This window comes from Neophocaena asiaeorientalis, unplaced genomic scaffold (assembly GCF_003031525.2).
Source record: "Neophocaena asiaeorientalis asiaeorientalis breed wild unplaced genomic scaffold, Neophocaena_asiaeorientalis_V1.1 scaffold150, whole genome shotgun sequence".
In the NCBI taxonomy this organism is placed as follows: Eukaryota; Metazoa; Chordata; class Mammalia; order Artiodactyla; family Phocoenidae; genus Neophocaena; species Neophocaena asiaeorientalis.
Window position 1 is genome coordinate 19,425,055 of NW_020176571.1, and position 20,413 is coordinate 19,445,467.

Here is a 20,413-nt window from a genome sequence, read left to right on the forward strand (position 1 = left end):
AGTAAACCTTTTAAATAAAATATATCATATAGAGACTATCTGTAACTACTTGTTTGTTTAGTTGTCATCTCCTTCACTAGTATGTGACCTCTCTAAGGTTACACCATGTCTCTTTTGTCCAACATCATGGGTCCTCTTGCAAGGTACAGCCCCTGATCATGATATTATTCCATAACTGTTTGTGGGATTGCATTAACTACTATTACATCTTTTTAGTAGAAGGAAAGAACCGTGTGATTCAGCCAGTGATGGATTTCAAAGGGAGCCTCCAAATCTCTATCTTCAGGAATATGTTTGTTTCCTTCTATCCTTTTCCCCCCCACCATGCTCCACCCAAATCCCTTCCTTTTCCAAGGACTGTGGAAGATCTTGTGTACTTTTTTTTTTTTTTTTTTTTTTTTTTTTTTTTTTACTGTTGTTGGCATCTGATTTGAGTTTTCAGTGGTTTTCAACTTGGGTTTAAAAATAGTCCGTGGCTTTACTTAGTATCTTTGACGGTTATATTTGAGGTTTTGCTCATTGCCTTCTCTCCCCACCCCACAGTGCCCACCAGGCTATTATGAGAACAAATCTGTTAAGAGAAGAACTGGAGGAACTGAAAATTAGTATGAACGCTTCAGAAGAGCAGAAGACCATGATTGTAGCCCAGAACAAACAATTAGTAAGTCATCCAAGTACTTTGAAATGGAACTATATTAATAGTTTATATAACTAAAATCCAAGAGGGTTTATTTGGAAACAAAAATCAGAAATCAGTAGACTGATGAATGAATTGGTAACACCTTAGAAAAGTAAAGGCAGGTAAGATAAAAAACTGTGCTTTCCTTTTCAACCAGGATTAAAATTCTTTACAAATTAGTCGTATTTGCAATGATTTGTGAAGATCTAGAATGCCTTCTGAAGTTAAGAGGCGAATTCATAAATATCTGACACTAAAAACCACTTACATTTTCCAAAAAAATTTTCTCTGTCAAACTTTCACCTTTTTCTCAGGTTTTATTTTTGTTTTTTAAATCCATTTTCTCAGCACGTACAGATTAGTAATTAGTTCCATTAATCAGTCCTTATGCTAAAGAAGCACAGGCTTGTAATTTTTAGAGCAAAACATTATTTAGACTAAACTTTAATTCAACTACCAGAGAAGTAATTCTTTTTATTGGGAATGTTAAACTGTTATCTAGAGCTTTAGTAATAATCTTCAAAATCCTTCCATCAGTATTTGCACATTGCTAACCATGGTGGGGGGGCAGCTGAAAGTCATTCAGACTAATTTATTTTTAGGTCTAAGTCATCAGAAGACTTGGATTCCAGGCCTGTGTCTTTCACTCGTGACTTCCTACAACCAATACAACTTGGCTTAGCTTTTGCCTCACAGTAAAATTTGGGGACTGGACTCACTGAGTGTCGGGTGACTGCAAGTCTCTGTGAATGCATTACAGCAAAGACTCATTCTGGGACCACTGAGAAGCTTCTATGTGGAAGCCATGTAGAGCAATGATCAAGAGCCCACCCTTGGGTGTCAGGCAGTGGGCATCCAAGTCCCGACCCTGAGGGCTATCTAACTTTAGGCAAACCACATAACGTCTTTAAGCCTCAGAGTTCCCCTGTGCAAAGTGGACATGGCAATACTGCCTACTTTAAGGCTGGGAGGATTAAATGAGTTAATACATGTGAAGCAGTAATGTCCTCTTTCCTCCTGGGGCTAGATGTTAGCTGCTACTAAAGTGCAGAGTCCCAGATATACAGTCCTAATCCTTTGCACTTTTACAATTCAATGTTTTATAATTTCAAAAGAATTTTTAATGTTTCCTCTCATTGGTCCTCACAGAGATTCTGTGAGGTAGAAACAGAAGCTGCTATTCTTTTAATATATATTTTTTTGCTATTCTTCATTTAAAAAAATTAATAGAGTTATAGCTAAAGTTTAGAAATGTTTTGATTATTCAAAGTCCAATGTCTAATAAATGGTAGAGTGAGAACTGAACTCAGGTCTTCTGATTCCAACTATGTTCCTATGTTCCTTCGTTCTTGTACCAATGACATCCTAGCCTGAGATGGCCTCCCTTTTATTTTTATGTTATAAAGGTAGTACCTGTTCACTCTGTAAAAATAAGAAAATATATATTAGCAAAGAAAAAATAAAATCCCACAAAATCTTTACCCTACCCTATCCACAACATTTACTGTTAACATTTTGGTGTATATCCTGTCCTGGAATATGTTTTCTTCTGATGGTTCTGAATTTAGGGCTCCTAATTATAAAATGATTTTTGATGTTCCTATGTTCTGGTAATGTTGAATCTGAGAATAGCCGCAGCTTCAAATAGAAAGCTAGTACTCTTTGATTTCAAGGTGCCGTTTAAATAGATGAGTTCACACTATCTGTCATAAGCAGATGGCGGTACAAGTAGCAGGGAAAAATACCACGCTGTTTTCTTTTGTTTTTCCGTCTTTCCTTTCCTGTCATAGTTAGATTGAGTCAAGAAGAGTGACTTTTCACTGATCCCAAGAAACCGAAGCCAAAGGCTTATTCTTTTGTTTTTCTGTCTTTCCTTTCCTGTCATAGTTAGATTGAGTCAAGAAGAGTGACTTTTCACTGATCCCAAGAAACCGAAGCCAAAGGCTTAACCCCGTATTGAGAATATTTTAGGCTAGGATTATTTGTGATATGTCAATGTCATATTTAAGGTGGATAAAAAGAAAAAATGTTGATAGCCCTGGAAGTAAATATTTGGTATTTTCATAAACTTCTCAAATACTTTTAAATTATTTTTCTCTTAATAAATCAGGAGGCAGAAAACCGGGCTCTGATTCTTAAGATTCGGATTCTCCAAGAAGAGGTATGTTGAAATTGTTAAAAGGGCACAGATAAGCATATGGAAATCATACAATCATGGGTGCTGACCCTGGGTTAAATATAAATCATGTGAATTTCAGGCTCCTGTGGACCAAATACCAGGTTGCTTTGTCAAATGATAAGTGAGGAAGAGTAGACGGGGTTTTCCTGTCTGGACAGAAGTATGTTATACCTTTGTAATCATCCATGGTAGAAATGGGATGTAAGAAATTCAGAATTAAGGTGAAATGAAATTAACTCATCTAAAAAATATACAAATCAAGAAGGAAAGTATAGACATTATCTAATAATTTTCTATTATTATTCCATGAAACTAGATGGGAAAGGTCTTTGAGTCTAAGACCCAGATCTTCAATTCACTGACAGTCTAACCTTGGAAAAGCCATTTATCTTTTGAGGGATTAATAATACCCATTCTCATATATATTAGGAAATACTAGTAAAATCGCTAAAAAAAAGAAAAATTCTATGCAATATATATTTTTAAGCAACAGAATCAAAACGTTGAAAGAACAGGTAGCAAAGCTACCAGAAACTTACTATTTTGGAGGAAAATTCTCTATAGGTACCTTTTGAAAGTTAATCATTATGTACGGTTTTTTGTTTGGGTTTTATATAAGTTTATTAGATGTATTTATTAAGCTGTGGTGAACAGTCTGATGAGTTTTCCAATTTATGGCCCAAGTGGACATTAAAAAAATTCATAGTAGATAGGAAAGGAACAACTAAAGATTGGAAAGAAACCCTGTGTTAGATTCAGACATGTTACAGCTACAAGACCAGGTTTCCATGAAACTAATGCTTTACAGTTAAGCTCCCAAGATATTTTTGTCCTCATATTTAAGATGATTGACTAGCATCAAAGAATTGTACTATACCAATTTAGAATTGAGATAGAAGGAAGGAGACTTAGAACCCTTCATCATGAGATAGCATTACAATTATTGATTTACGTTAGAAAAGGCTTATAGATGTCACTAAGAATCCTTTAGGAAGTAAAAATCTGATGCAATGTGAAGAGTAATGGCACAATGGTTTAGGTAATTATTCACTTACATTTATTCGTTTGTTTATTATACACACATTCATCGGGAGATAGACTCTATTCTAGGTGTTAAGGATACAGACTTAAACAAAATAGCCCATGTGAAACTAGCATGTTAGATGGTGATTAGTGCCACAGAGAAAAGAAGAGCAGAAAACAGAGTTGTGGGGAGTGCAATTTAACCTAGGGTGGTTAGGAAAAGTAGAACTGTGAAGTGAATTATTTGGTTAAAAACTAGAGGTTAAAAACTAGGAGATTCGGGCTTCCCTGGTGGCACAGTGGTTGAGAGTCCGCCTGCCGATGCAGGGGACACGGGTTCGTGTCCCGGTCCGGGAAGATCCCACATGCCGCGGAGCGGCTGGGCCCGTGAGCCATGGCCGCTGAGCCTGGGCGTCCGGAGCCTGTGCTCCGCAACGGGAGAGGCCACAACAGGGAGAGGCCCGCGTACCGCAAAAAAAAAAAAAAAAAAGAAAAAAGAAAATACTAAGAAGTAGGGGAGAGCCAAGGGAATTGGAGGGGTGTGGAAGAGAGAGATTGTAACGATTGACCATGGAAGAATTTAAGCTGAGTCAAGAGGGAATGGAACTCATGGGAAGGTGGAAGGATAATGAGAACGTGGTAGGATCAATGGATTGTAGGCTCCAGTGGGGATTGAAGGTTTGCTGATGCACAAAGAAGTAACCTGGAAAGACAAGAAATGGTGGTTGAAGAGTGAGATGTTGCAATTAAGATAATGGAGGGATCCCAGTTGCTGGTAATGACAACTTTGAAGGTGTGACTAGGGAGTGAGTGCTGGAGGTGAAATGGAAAATAAGAAGGGATTGCTGGGAGTATTCCTGGATGATCACGTTAAAAGGATTGTGTTATTTTTGGACATAGTCTAAAGTTTTGTCCCTTAATTTAAAATGGATTACAATGTCAATGATGAAAATACTACTTCCTAAAAAACACTTTGTGATTTCCTTTTATTTTTTTGGTCTGAATCTAAGAATACTATCTTATTTTGCATTAGAATGCTAAGAACATTATAGATATATATAAATTGGAAAAGAAGATTGAGGAATTGTCTAAAACTGAGAAACACCATCAAGTAAGCACTTCTCAAATACTGGTAAAATATTTTCTTTCATCAAACTAGTATTACTTTTTGAAGGTGTATATGACTCATTGACACAATAACCTTTCGTTATCAATTTTGAAATTTGTACTGCTCTAGATATGAGTTATATAAAAGGCAGTTTCTGTTTTCTCAATGTAGCAGCTTTACTGATATATAATACACATGCCATTAAATTCACCCACTTAAAGTATATGAGTCAGTGGTTTTTAGTATATTCAGAATTATGCAACCATCACCAAAACCAATTTTAAAATACTTTAATCATCCCAAAAGAAATCCCTTTAGCAGTCACTCGCCATTCCTCCCCAACCCCAGACAACCACTAGTCTGCTTTCTATCTCCATGGATTTACCGATTCTGGACATTTCATATAAATGGAGTCGTATACATTAGATGGTCTTTTGTGATTGGCTTCTTTCACTGAACATAATGTTTTCAAAGTTCACTCATGTAGGAGCATATATCATTACTTCATTTCCTTTTATGGCTGAATAATATTCCACTGTATGGAAATAGCACATTTTGTTTATCCATTCATCAGTTGCTGGACATTTGGACTGTTCCTACTTTTTTACTATTATGAGTAATGCTGCTATGAATATTTATGCACAAGTTTTTGTGTGGACATATATTGTAATTTCTCTTGAGTATATACCTAGGAGTGGAATTACTGTATCATATGATAACTCTATGTTTAACGTTTTGAGGAACTGCCAGACTTTTCCCAAAATGACCGCACTATTTTACATTTCCACCAGCTGTGTATGAGGGTTCAAATTTCTCCACATCCTTGCCACCCCTTGTTATTATTTATACTTTTTATTATAGTGACAATTTCTAATTTAACAGTATCTGATTTTGCAAATCCCTAAGTTAGGGAAGATTTCAGCTATTGTACCTTCTTAATGCAGAAAATGAGGAGAGATGGGGGGAAAAAATCTATCTTGATTTTTTAATTCAATTCTATTGCCTTAAGGAATGATATCTTACAAAAATGATTTTTATCTATATTACATCTAGAAAGTCTATATTTTGTGTATTTTTGTTTTATCTGCAATACATTATTATCAGGAAACAGAAGACAACTGTCCTTAAATTCAAGAATTTGTGTCATGCTTATTCTCATCTCTAATGGTTTATTTGAACAATATTTTTTGTTGTCATATGTGTTTGAAATGATGATGTACTTAAATTTCATATCTATATGAGAAATTCTCAATTTTCTTAGCAGACACCCCAATTCCATGTGGGTATGTACATATACATATATTATAGCAGTTATAATTTAGACATTAAAATTGATTTTATTCTAGGAATGACTGTTTTGGAAAACACAACTGTCATAAACTAGTGAAAAGAACCAGAAGACATGGATTCAAATCCTGTCTTCTCGACTTAAAAGCTTTGTAACCACAAGCAAGTAGTTAACTTCTCTAAATCTCAATTTTCTCATCTATTAAATGGATACGATAGTTTCTACCTCATCCACAAGCTTGTTGGAAACTCAAATGAGATGATTATGTGAAGATGCCTTTAGAACTATAAAGGGATATCAAATATATATGGTGATGATGATTCTACTTCTGACTATGCTGATTATTTTTCCAGGTTTTCCATTCAATCAATACACATTTTAATCAATTACATCCTATTTAGAAGCCTACGCCAACAAGCTTGCTTTTGGTTTGAATAAACTGATATATCCCTAATATTCACTTTGCTAAAAGAAATCTTGAACATTTTTAAACTATGTTTTTAAAAGAGGAAGAGCTTTCTATATGTCCATATGGACTCTGTTCGTGTCCTATCTAGATTTTTAATTTCATCAAAAAAATGAAGACTCTCTATGTCCTCTTATTATATGAAGTGTGAAATAGTGGGAAGAGCCCTTGGCTGGAGTTGGTGACTCAGATTCTAGTCTCCATTCTGTCACTTACTGGGTGTGACTCTGGGCAAGTCTCTGGGTAGTGCTGAGGTTCGATTTCCTTCCTGGTAGAGCAAGGGCAATGACCCTGACCTCAAGGGTTGTTGTGAGGCTAACGTGAATGTTCTTTATAAAGTGAAAAACACATGCACGTTAAAGGTGCCAAAGAAACATGTCTCCCTATTGGATGATTTTGTGGCACTGTCCTTTACCAAAGCCATGTCCCAATGGCCTTTCCTAAATGTGTTTCTTTTCAGATGCAGTTACGCACATATGAGAACACTTTGCTTAATAAAGATGCAAGTTTGCAGAAGGTTGGTTCTGTCTCTTCACATGAGGGCCTGTGGGATTCACTAGCTCTCTCCAAGTCATAAAGGAAGGAGATGGTCATTTGTGTAACTTCACCCCGGTTAACATATCTGATTCTAATATTCTGTCACAAGACATTTCTTTATTTGTAAGAACAAAAATATTCTTCTGAGTGAAGAATACTGACTTCTCCATCTGGGGTGTTTTAACGTATCCTCTGTAAATTCTGGTGATGTTCATCCCTTTATTCAACAAATACTAGTGTGCCAATCTGCCAGTCATTGGCTAGATAGTGGTGATGCAATTTTAATTCATAACAACACAAATGAGCGTGCAGTCAGTCGTTTTAGGGAAAAAGAAGAATATATCCTCAGTTATCTTCTACCTAGTTTGATTGATTGATTTGATAGATAGATATTATTCTATTTATCTTTGTGTCCTGTGATTATAGCCCATCTGGTAACTAAGTTTGCCGGCTACCAAGATGCTGGTTATGGTGGCTTTAAGAGACCCAGGAAAGATACACACTAAGTTAATAAACTTCCACATTCCACAAGACAGGAGAGTGAAGAAAGAGCAGTATTTCACTTCTTTTCCTTCCCCTGCAGTTTATGGGGTTTCAAAGGAGTCATTCACAGCTTGTGGACATTGACCAGGATACTGAATATTGTACCAACTGTATCACCTCATCGTGGGTGTTCTCACTCCCCATGTAGTGCCATGGGGTAGTGGTGGTTGCTCACTTCCTCTGTAACTCTGGTCTTTCCACCATTTTGCACTCCTGCCCAGCACTCATAATGCACTTCTCATGCTCCAGGCACCATGCTAGTCATGGGATAGAACTATAGGTCAGACACTGACTGTACCCTCTGGTCTTGCAGTGCGAAACTGTGGTTTTAACAGAGATATGGTTTGAACTGGATAAAATTGGATGCCTTAATAATTCATTAGTCATTCTGCAGGTAAAAAACTGTTTTTTTTCTTAAATGTACCATAGTAATATAATTCTGACTTGGACTTAAGAATTACCTTGCAGGGTATGATTCCACTGGACGGGCAAAGACAGAACGTAATTAACACCAGTCAGATACAGCTGCCTTGCTGTGCCATTCTTTTCTGCTTAGTTTTAATCACAAACACAGACTAGTTCAGTTTTCCAATAATGAGATTAGTAGAAGGTCTCATCATCTTTGGGCGTTTACAATTCTTCCGTGGTTCAGATTGATAGTCTAGTAAATACAATTTAGTGGATTCATACATTTATTTGCTATTAATTCTCTCTTCTACTTTTCAGAAGGATTTAAGTATAAAAGAACTTAAGTCAACCATCATAGAATACGAAAGCGTTATAGAGGTACACCATAATGATCTCACAGCTTGCAAGGTGGGGTTATTAAACGTAAATGTGAAGGTCCCACTAGAGTAACACGTGCGGCCTAATGTTGTATGTGATTCCAGAACTTACGAGAGGAGAAAAACAGACTGGCTCATGAGTTACAGCACTTGCAACAGGAACTCATCGTGTAAGTACAGAGCACCCCTTCACCAGCCTTCTGTCATGTGCCCCTGCCCTACATTCTTCACCTACCAAGCTATGTGCAGTTCTTTGAATGTGCCACGTTCTTTTCTTCTGTACCTTTGTAAGTGATATTTTCTCTGCTTCTCTCCTAAGAGGACGAATTCCTTCACAGGTTTTGCATTACCCTGCCTTACCCTTCCTTGCTTTTCTGATACCTTGAGATTAAGGAATGCTTCTGAGTTCATGCATGGCACGTTGTTCTTACCTCTTTCCTAGCACCCACTACCTTATATTATAATCGTTTGTTTCTGACTATGTGTCACATGCTAGTCCAGGAGTCCATAGGTAACACAAATGAGTACAGTCAGTGGGGTAAGTGCACATACTTACATTAGGGAAGTGGCGATGAGGAGAGTGCATTATCCAGGTAAAGATGGGGGGTTACTCTGCTTAGCTCCAGATAATTGTTACATCAAGAATATATGGACCCAGTGTGGCCACATGTTCCCATTTTTTAAAGAAAAACCAGAAATCTAGATTTTTAGTGAAAATTTTAACAATTTTAACTATTGGCTCCAATTCTTAAGAAAAAGAAAGTATAGCTTACCTGTTCACAACCACCTGGAGTCACTAGTGTGTGCAGCTCCTGGAGGGCAGGGACTACCTCTTTCTATTTATTTATTCCTTCATTCATTCATTCATTTATGGCTGTGTTGGGTCTTCATTGCTGCACGCAGGCTTTCTCTAGCTGCAGTGAGCAGGGGCTACTCTTTGTTGCCGTGCATGGGCTTCTCACTGCGACGGCTTCTCTTGTCGCGGAGCACGGGCTCTAGGTGCGCAGGCTTCAGTAGTTGTGACACGTGGGCTCAGTAGTTGTGGCTTGCAGGCTCTAGAACGCAGTCTCAGTAGTTGTGGTGCACGGACTTAGTTGCTCTGCGCATGTAGAATCTTCCCAGACCGGGGCTCAAACCCGTGTCCCCTGCATTGGCAGGCGGATTCTTAACCACTGTGCCACCAGGGAAGTCCCAGGGACTACCTCTTATTCCCCTCTGTATTCTTAGGTACCTTATACAATCCTTGGCACACATGGGTGCTTACTGATTGTTTGGTGATAAATAAACCTTATTGTGGTGACTTAAAACATAACATTGGAGGCATACCTAACCAGATGACTACTGTTTTTTCTTTTTTTTTCCCTCAAGGAATGGAATCCAGTTGAATGTCAGTGGAGAGCATAAGACTGTCAACTCTGAAGGAGAAAACTCTCTACATTGTGAACTCTTTCTTGCTCAGTCTGCAAAGGTAGGTGATTATCGTCAAATGGAAGGCTTTAAAAAATAATCACCACATGGGATAGCTTGCTATTAAGTGAAGTTCTGTAGCTTGCTGCAAAGCACTCATGACATTTTGAGGGAATCTGTTGATAGTTTATAGAACCTAAGTCTAAAGTCTCTTAGCCTGGAAGAACAGATCTTTTTCAAGTTATGGCTGAAAACTATAGTGAGACTCCAGCATGGGGTTGTGGAAATGTGTGTTCAGTGAATCTGGACTTTAGAAATCTTTATATTCTTTCTATTTTTCAGGACAAACTACCTGCAGTGATCCCCAGCCTGGGGTCTGAAAGATAGCGGTAGAGATCCATGAACTATTTTTAGTATTTCTCCAAACCCCCAAAGTAAATGTATCTACCAAAAATAAAGATGCTCAGAAACAAGATGAAATTTCTTTGCATTAAGATGTAATTGTACCAACCCAAATTAATGACACTGATTATTATGTTCTGAACATAAATTAGCATTTTTATATGTTTTGGGTTAATTTTAAAATGGCAAAATGAATTATTGCTTTAAAATCTCCAGTTTGGGGCTACCCTGGTGGCACAGTATTTGGGAGTCCACCTGCCGATGCAGGGGACATGGGTTCGTGCCCCGGTCCGGGAGGATCCCGTGTGCCGCGGAGCGACTGGGCCCGTGAGCCATGGCCGCTGGGCCTGTGCGTCCAGAGCCTGTGCTCCTCAACGGGCGAGGCCACAGCGGTGAGAGGCCCGCGTAACGCAAAAAACAAACAAACAAAAAAAACGTCTCCAGTTTGTTCGTAGACCCATTTCTTTACAATAGGGGAGGAAACAGTCAAAAGCTTTCTTGTGGATGAAATGTTGGGACCCACCTCCCTGCTATATTTTTACTCCTTTGTACTTTCCAGTTTTGTGCTTGTTACGTTAGGAAATGTTTTATTAGCAAATTGCTTTGTTTCGCTACTTTGATGGTCTTTCCACGTTGGGTAGATGATGGATATGCCCAGAATGTCCTCCTGTTGACAGCTGTGATATGACCTTGAAAGGAGAGAATGTCCTTGGGGCAACTGCTGTTTGAATTTCTCCTGCCAAGGATGCAGGGCCACATATGCTGCCTTCACCTAAGGCCGTCTCAGGCAGCCTCGAACATTCTGCTGAGGGCTGTGCTTTCCTGACATTCTGTTTCAAATACTCATCATTTTTCCTGTGTTTTTGATACCAAGCCAAACTGCCAGACTGAATGAAGTGGTGGCAAATCTGCCACGGCCATGTGTTTTTATCCCCGGTCCTCCGAGATGATAATGATGCCAAGATGCCACCCTGTAAAGCTTTAGAGTTCTGAACAGGGGTTAAACAGCTGGCAGTGTTTTGGCTCTGAAGTTTATCCCACTAATGGATTAGGGAGTCTTTGCCTTCTAATTGGAATCTGGAATAAGAGCCCTATGACCTTCCTCCAACAGATAGCAAGAAGAAAGTTAACTTTGTTGTCACATGTCTAAACTATGACGGGACATAGAGGCTTTGACAGACAAAAGAAACCAGTCTGTTTTCAATGGGATTTATTGCATGCCCCCCAGCAGTTTTTGTTTTTTTCTGTGAATTTCTTTCCCTTCCCCTCTTTTCATAAAATTAGAGCCATAAAATATCACCTACATGTAAATGTTATCTATTGGATACATGAATTTTCCTTAAGAATGAGTACATGTTAAGTTAAAGCCATCTAAGAGAGAAAATGAAAACAGTTTTGGGGGGGGATATTAGGAGGATTTCATAAGACTATTTAGAACTATTTGATGGGGATAATTACATTGACCCATGGGCATCATTTTCATAAAATAAAAATAATGTTCTTTATTAAGATGACAGAGTTGTGGACGTTTTGGTAATTGTTTCAGAACAATGAAACCAAGTGGCAGTGCAGTTTAATCAGCTTGTCATCTCTGGACACAATGATGGACCAGGAAATGCTGCTGTTACTGAGAGCACTTGAACAAAAGGGAGTGGAGTTCACAGCTATGCTTCAGAAGCTGGTATTGTATAACATCTGCATACTGTGCTGTTTCACTGGCCAGGAACGTCTGCAGGTAATTGACCTACAGTCTGTTTGCTGAGCACAAGCATATCTGTGTGTTGGGACCCAAATTTATCCTACTACGTAATGAGAAGATTTTTCTCAAACCTTCCTGATGTGGATCTTCTAGTTCTGGGTCAATCAAGACTAACGAATTGACCATTAGATATGGATTGCTTAAGCTTGTTTTTCCTACAGGTTAATCTTTGGTATCAAAGGGCTGAAGATGCAGTATCTGTTGGACAGTTTCCTTCTGGCTAATGGCTAGTACCTCTTTCTCCATTTAGATTTTTGACTGGAAGCTCTAGATGGTCAGAAAAGACAGAGAACAACATTTTCATGTTGGTATTTCCAGTCCCTTTCACAGTACCTAGCATATTCTAGGTAGTATTTAGTTTGATGAATGAAAAAAATCCATGAAAATGCTTGTTTCCTTCTATTTGAGAGGGGAATGAAAATGGGTAGGTTTTATTCTGGAAAACAGTTCTATCCAATATATTCAGCATGTATAGGGCACCTGACGAGAGTTAGCATCTACACATGGCAACATCCTGGGATAAAGGAAAGCCACTGGGTGGCCTTAGATGACAAGAAACTCTCTGGTGGCTTCCTAAATTACCTGTATAAAACCTTGTCTAAATTACTTCTTCTTATATAATTGCATATGGCGTTCACTGAATTCCTGGTTGAAGATGTGGAACTCTTTTTCAGCATGAAGATGTGTCTGAAGTTGAAACACTCATTGATAGCTCTCTACAGTGGGTAACTAGGGCAACTAATCCAGAAATTACTGTGAAAGAAAAGTGGGAGAACAAGCTTACTGTAAGTGTTCTATATTTTGTGATTTTCCTGGGTTTTCTTGTACTTTCTTAACCCAGGTAATGCTTATTATACACAGTATCATTCCTAAGACTTTATTGTAGTGTTCTGCCGTCTCATTCTGGCGATGTGTGTCGAGTGTGCATATATGGGTGACAGTAAGAGTGTGATGGTTACGATAAGTGTGTGTGAGTGTGAGGGTGACGAAAGAGACAGTGAGTGTGAGGATATGGGATATGCCTTGGAGAGACAAAGAGTGAATAAGCTGATTTAATTAAAAGTGTATTTTATTTGAATCCTTGTGAGGACTGGCTGGTCTAAGCTTGAATTTTTCCCATCAAAATTCTCTAACTGTGATAGAATGACTATTGTGCAAAAGAATCTAATTCCTGAGACTCTGGCAGTTTTATTGTACCAGAAGTTAGCAGAATATCAAAAATGGAAGCTTCTGAGGTAGCTAGTTCCAGTTTTGTTAGAAAGGAAGCATATAAAAAGAAATCTCTTTAATTTATCCATCACTTATTAGCTCTGCTTCTTGACTGCCAGACGACTTCCTAACATCTCTCAGCCCCCTGAGTTAAGCTAAAGCATGACGTAAACTCTGAAAACTCTGGAATATTAATTTCAGCCCTTGCCAAACTTACCTTTTTAAAAAGGCTTTTAATATGTATTTGAATATGGTAATCAACAAATACTGATTTTATTGCATTTCCTAGTCCCATTATATTCTAAAGCGATTGTGATTATTGATGAAATGGTCACGTATCTTAAGAAAAAGAAAGCAAAGCTCAATTTTAGGCACACTCTGGGTGCCTAATATGTACTTGTTAAATTGAGATAATCAACCCACAGGGTAATCAATCTGTAGGCAACTGCGAATTGCTATCTGTTCAATTAGAATTTTAGAGTCCAGTAACGGTGAATGCTATTGAGGTGGGAATGGCCACAGCATGTTATATTGCCTCTTATTTCCTTATATTTAACATTGGAACAGTGGAGTTTGTTTTGTGACTCTTCTTATAGGAATTCACATATATCAAGGAAGAGAAGCTAAATCTTTGTATATTAATGCTGAACAGCTTGAGAAACCACAAAGAATCCCTTGATAAAGGGTTTGCCAAATTGATAGAGATTTTGAAGAGATTCAGCCTGGAATATTTTTATTTCAGAAAAGAATTTCTTCCCAGGTGATGATCCCTTATATATAAGAAACCCATGTTTTATATATATAACATGTTTGTAATTGTGCCATGGCCTGCAGTTTACCTTTTTCAGGTTGTATACCTTGATTTCAGGTGACACTTTTTCAGGGAAGACATTTTGTCTGACAGTTTTGGATTGTGAAAGAGTATGAAATTGACTTATATATTCAAAATTGCAAGTCGTAAACTTGAAATCTATGGAAATCCATATATTGAGTTATTTTTCCCTAGAGAAGGAGTTTGGAATCAGACTATAGAATCTTTTAACCAGAAGGGGCCTTAGGGATTATTTAGTAAAACCTCATAATTTTACAGAGGACTGGGGCAAAAGGATGTAAAGTGAATTGATCAAGACCTGAGAGTTATTCATGGAAAATCTATGAATAGCTCTGTTAATGGAAAGACTTGATGCTGGGACTGTTGACTCCTATCCCATTGGGCTTCATGTTCCATCTCAGGGTACAATGCATTACATTGGGCCCTAGTCAATTAAATTTCAAGTGAAAGAAGTCATAGGGAATAGAAGACTCTAAATATAAAGTGACTTAAGATCTTATCCTTCCTCTCACCTTAATTCTTTTTTTTTTTTAAGTACCTGTGTTTTATGTATGTGTGTATGTATGCATGTATTTATGGCTGCACTGCATGGCTTGTGGGATCTTAGTTCCCCGACCAGGGATTGAACCCTCGCCTTCAGTGAAAGCACGGAGTCCTAACCACTGGACTGCCAGGGAATTCCCCTTAATTATTACGTTTTCTGGGGAAAACTCTCGAAATTTGTACACTGTGTAAACCACATACTAAACAAGGACAGGGGTTAGATCTTTTGTTAACCACTATTTATATAGCTGCTAATGCCTTGCTTAGCATTCCCTTAAGAAATGCTTTTTGACTGACTGAATGAAGGAATATGGGTGTATTTTTCATTTAAATAAAGTAAAAGAAAAAAATGTACTTAGAGACCAAGATTGCTGAAAGAAAATAGCAAGAAGAAACTATTTTATTCCCCCCAAATAAGGAAACTAGGTATCAGAGAGAGTTTAATACCAGAAGGAACTCTCAAGAAGATGATCTTCTGCTTTCCCTAAGAAACCGGGAGGGCTTCCCTGGTGGCGCAGTGGTTGAGAGTCCGCCTGCCGATGCAGCGGACACGGGTTTGTGCCCCGGCCCGGGAAGATCCCACATGCCTTGGGGTGGCTGGGCCCGTGAGCCGTGGCCGCTGAGCCTGCGCGTCCGGAGCCTGTGCTCCACAATGGGAGAGGCCACAACAGTAAGAGGCCCGGGTGCCGTGCCACAAAAAAAAAAAAAAAAAAAAAAACAAAAACTTCCCCATAGTGGTAAAGGAGGAATGGGTTAAGTAGATAAGCAGCTTCCTTACACAGATACCATCTCCACAAAAGGGAGCATTGAAATTCTTCTGTTTAGCAACAAAGAACTATTTGGAGAGAGGCCTGCACTAGAGTCATCTAGGAGTAAGTGAATCTTCTGTATTATCCTATTAGACACACAAACGGCCCAGTTAAATAATAGTAGGTACGATTCATTGAGAGCTCATTGTGTTGCATGTAGTGCTAAGAATTTGACACACATTTGTCTCCAGAGAGGTTACCCTGGTGGGGTTAAGTGAGAGCTGGGATCAGGCCTAGATATGGTCTACTTCAAAACCTATATTCTTTCAACTATTAATCCCCCACCTTCTACTTGTTAAAATCGAATGTAATATTTATTAATAATATTCTAGGAACTTAGCACTGGGCAAAATAATACTCTTCAGTGGAAGGATGGCTTAGCCCCTGCCTTCTAAACATAATTTAAAAGACGCAAAGCCATAGAGAGGCTACACACAAAATGATCTGGCTATAGGTACTAACTGTGAATAAGAACATGAGTGAAGTATTTTGTGGTGGTGCGAGGGAATTCTATATTTAGATGAAGTAGGAAATATTTATTAAAATTAAACTTTCAGGAGTTAGCTGTTTGCTGAGGAGAAAGCTTCCATTTTGGTGCAAAAGAAACAGACTCCAGTGCTGAGGAATGGAAAGAATTGAGTGAGGCAATGAGAGGCAGTGAAAGAAAAAAAAGGCTTTTGGAGGGCTTGGTGAGAAAAACATGTCATCATTTGTACATGCTTTTGTACATCCAAGTGCCACCTCTTTGCCAGACTTGTTTTCCCTCTAAATGCTAGGGAATTATAGAAAATAGGACAGAAATCTCTACCTCCGTGAAACTAACATCTATCAAGGGACACAGATAATGAATGAACATATAATTATATAATATAATCCCAGGGAGTAGTAAGTGATATGAAGAAAATTAAAGCAGGATAAGAAGACCAAGAATGACCAGGACCTAATTTTAGAAAGAATGGTCAGGAAGGGCCTGTTTGAGGGATAATAAATTGAGTAGATAAATGAAGTGAGAGAGTGAGCTATGTGATGATCTGGGGAGTGTTCTAGGCAGAGGAAATAGCTAGCGCACAGGCCCTGGGGTTGTAACGAGCTTGGTATGTTTGTGGAGCAGCAGGAGGCCGGCATGACAGGGATGGGATGAATGCTGGGCAGTGGTAGGAGACGAGGTCAGAAAGATAGGCAGGGGTCAGGTCCACAGCCTTGCAGTTCATGTTTAGGAATTGAGGTTTTATTCTGAGTAGATGGGAAGCAATTGGAGGATTACAAGCAGGGAAGTAATATAACTTGTGTTTTGAAAAATCATTCTGGCTGCCATGTAGAGAATTGTCTATAGAGGGCAAGAGTGAAAGCAGTGAGACGAGTGAGAAGAGGTATTTTTCAATAACAGATCACCAATTAGAGATCCTGAAATCAATTTACTGGATTATGACCCACTTAAAAAAATAAATATAAAAATATCAGAATACATTGTATATAGTAAGTGTAAGTCATATATCATAAAATTTTTGTTTCAGCTAGGTGTGTGTGTGTGTGTGTGTGTGTGTGCGCGCACGCTTAGTTAAAATATAAAATATTTACTGAGTCATGGTCAAGAAAGCCCCTGAGATAAGTGCTATTGTAATAGTCCAGGCGAGGAGTATAATGTGAGCCAGGGTGATAGTTATGAAGGTGATATGAAATGGTTGGATTCAAACTATATTTTGAGGATAGATCAGATCTGACTTACTGGTGAATTAGATGTGGGAATGCAAGAAAGGGAATCATCCTTGACTTAGGTGGTTTTGGTCTGAAAACTAGATAAATGGGGTGCTAGATGGCAAAGTCTGGGGGAGACTCAGACGTGGCAGGAGTAAAAAAATCAAGATTTAGCATTAGGACATGTTAGCAAGGCGAGTTGTTGAATTTAAACACACACGCACACCCAAAGCTAAAGCTACTATGCCTCTCAACATGATAACGAAAATCTCTACAGAAGAAAAATCTTTCAAGTTTCAACATTTGTTGAATATCTTTAATGAATGGTACTATCTAATTTTTTAAAGCTTTTTCTAAGGCCGCTGTGCTTCATAAAGTAAATAAATGTTATTGTCTTATAGGTACAAATACATATAAGTGATTAAAAGCTTTAGTATCATTAAATATGGGTTTCTGTTGGGGCTTACAGTCCTTTGGCTTCCTCTTGAAAGATAATGGACACTCCTGATAGCTTAGACTATTCCCGGAAAAGATAAAAGTAGATAAAATTGATGTCTTAAAAAACAGAGGGGGTGATGTCAGCAAGAAGGTGGAATAGGAAGCACTGGACCCTCCTTCTCCCAGTGGGTACACTGACTCAACAGTAATACATGAGCAAATTCCTTTTGGGAGAAACCCAGAAACTAATACTTAAGAGGCTCCTTCACCTTGGGTAACCATGATGGGTAACCAACCACATCAAAGATGGTAGGAAAAGTCTAGATACCCTTGCACCATAATTCCTGCTCCTGGCACAGTGTTATATGATCAGAAGGAGCCCCCCAGCTCCTAGCTTTTTCCTGAATAGGGAAAGAGTTGGACTATTGTGCCCAACATTCCAACTTTGCTGAGGACTGCCCAAAATACCAGCTTCTGTCTCACCTGTCTCAGAATGAAGACAGAACTGGGTGTACTATAGACATCTGGGGGACACTGAGAACAAAGGCAGTGGTTTGAATTGGCACACAAGCACTCATCATAGTCCCTCCCCCTAGCTCAGAGCAGAGTAAGCAGATAAAAAATTCCGGATCACAGCTTCTCCCTAGGGAAGGAAAGAGTTGGATCACACATCCAACATTCCAGCTATTCTGGGGGGTTCCTAAGAGACTGGCTTCTGTCACACCCATCTTAGAGCGATGATGGGACCCTTATACCCTGGATGCCTAGGTTCCACTAAGAACAGAAATGGTGGGTTGAACCAACATAAAGATTTGAGAGGCTCCTAGAATCTCTGCTCAAAGTGACTGGTAAGGAATTATTCCATCTAAGTCCAGTCTGCTAATACTGGGAGAGGTGGATCTTTTTTCTGATGTGAAGATACCAATACAAAGAGTCAAGAAAAATGAAGACACAGGAAAATATGTCTCAAACAAAGGAACAAAATAAATCTCCAAAAACTGTACCTAATAAGACAGAGATAAATGATTTACCCCACAGAGAATTCAAAATAGCTGTCATAAAGTTGTTCAATGAGATTGGGAGAACAATGCGTGAACAAAGTGAGACTGTCAACAAAGAGACAAGAAGTACCAAACAGAAATCTTGGAGCAGAAGAATCCTGAAAATTTTACCAGAAGAGTTCAATAGCAGATGCAGAAGAAAAGATCAGTGAACTTGAAGAGAGGTCATTGAAAATTATCCAGTCAGAGGAGTAAAAAAAAAAAAAAAAAAAAAGAGATTGAGAGAGAGAATGAAAAAGAGTGAGGAAAACTTAAGGGATATTATCAAGTAGACCAATATATGTATTATGGGAGTCCCAGAAGGAGAAGAGAGAAAGAAAGGAACAGAAAGGTTATTCAAAGAAATAATGGCTGAAAACTTCCAAAATCTGGGGAAGGACACGCAGACCTAGGAGGCCTAACAGATCTCAAATAAGATGAACCCAAAGAAATCCACACTGAGACACATTATAATCAAATTGTCAAAAGTCAAAGAGAGAATTTTGAAAGCAGCAAGCGAAGGGTTTTGTCAGGTACAGGGGAGATCTCATGACTATCAGTGGATTTCTCAGCGGAAACCTTGCAGGCCAGATGGGAGTGGGATGATATATTTGAAGTGCTGAAAGTAAAGAACTATCAACCAAGAGCACCATACCCAGCAAAACTAACTGTCCCTCAAAAATGAAGGTGATATAAAGACTTTGCCTACAAACAGAAGCTGAGGGAGTTCATTACCACTAGGCCTGCCTTACAAGAAATGCTAAAAAGAGTTCTTCAAGTTGAAACAACAGGAGCTTAAACAGCAATATGAGCATATTAAAGTATAAGGTTCACTGGTAAAGGTAGATATATAGGCAAACACAGTAAATCACTTTTAATTCTAGGATAAAAGTTTAAAAAAAGTATTATAAACAAAAGTATAAAAATTTGTTAATGGTATACTATATAAAAAGACGCAAATTGTGACATCAAACATAAAATGGGGGGCAGAGAGGTAAAAGTGTAGGTTTATGGTATGTGATTGAAGTTAAGTTGTTATCAGCTTAAAATCGGTTACTATAACTGTAAGATGTTTTATGTATGTCCCATGGTAACCATAAAGAAAATATCTATAAAAGATACACAAAAGAAAAAGAAAGGAATCAAAACATATCAATATTTAAAAAATCAATGAAACACAAAGGAAGACAGGAAAAGAGGAACAAAAGAACTACAAGACAGAAAACCATTAACCAAATGGCAATGGTAAGTCCCTCCCTATCAATAATTACTTTAAATGTAGATAGATCAAACTCCCAAAATAAAAAGCATAGAGCAGATTGAATGGATTAAAAAACAAGACCCAACTATATTCTGTCTATGAGACTCATTTTTAAAAAAAATTTTTATTTTATATTGGAGTATGGTTGATTTAAAATGTTGTGTTAGTTTCATGTGTACAGCAAAGTGATTCAGTGATATATGTATAACATATACATATATCCATTCTTTTTCAGATTCTTTTCCCATTTAGGTTATTACGGAATATTGAGTAGAGTTCCCTGTGCTATACAGTAGGTCTTTGTTGATTATCTATTTTATATATAGTAGTATATATATGTTAATTCCAAACTCCTAATTTATGCCTTCCCCCCACCTTTCGCCTTTGGTAACCATAAGTTTGTTTTCAAA

General features: G+C 38.1%; 1 protein-coding gene across 1 annotated transcript in view; it reads left to right on the top strand.

Annotated features, from left to right (window-relative positions):
- The window catches only part of LOC112391938 (lymphoid-restricted membrane protein), a 42,831-nt gene that overhangs the window by 17,055 nt on the left and 5,363 nt on the right, over positions 1-20,413 (top strand). Inside the window, exons 7-16 of the mRNA XM_024733511.1 lie at positions 544-661; positions 2,790-2,840; positions 4,915-4,992; positions 7,204-7,260; positions 8,550-8,609; positions 8,714-8,778; positions 9,977-10,076; positions 11,964-12,098; positions 12,851-12,961; positions 13,982-14,145. Coding sequence (XP_024589279.1) covers positions 544-661; positions 2,790-2,840; positions 4,915-4,992; positions 7,204-7,260; positions 8,550-8,609; positions 8,714-8,778; positions 9,977-10,076; positions 11,964-12,098; positions 12,851-12,961; positions 13,982-14,145 — 939 coding nt within the window. The remainder of the gene's footprint in view (positions 1-543; positions 662-2,789; positions 2,841-4,914; positions 4,993-7,203; positions 7,261-8,549; positions 8,610-8,713; positions 8,779-9,976; positions 10,077-11,963; positions 12,099-12,850; positions 12,962-13,981; positions 14,146-20,413) is intronic.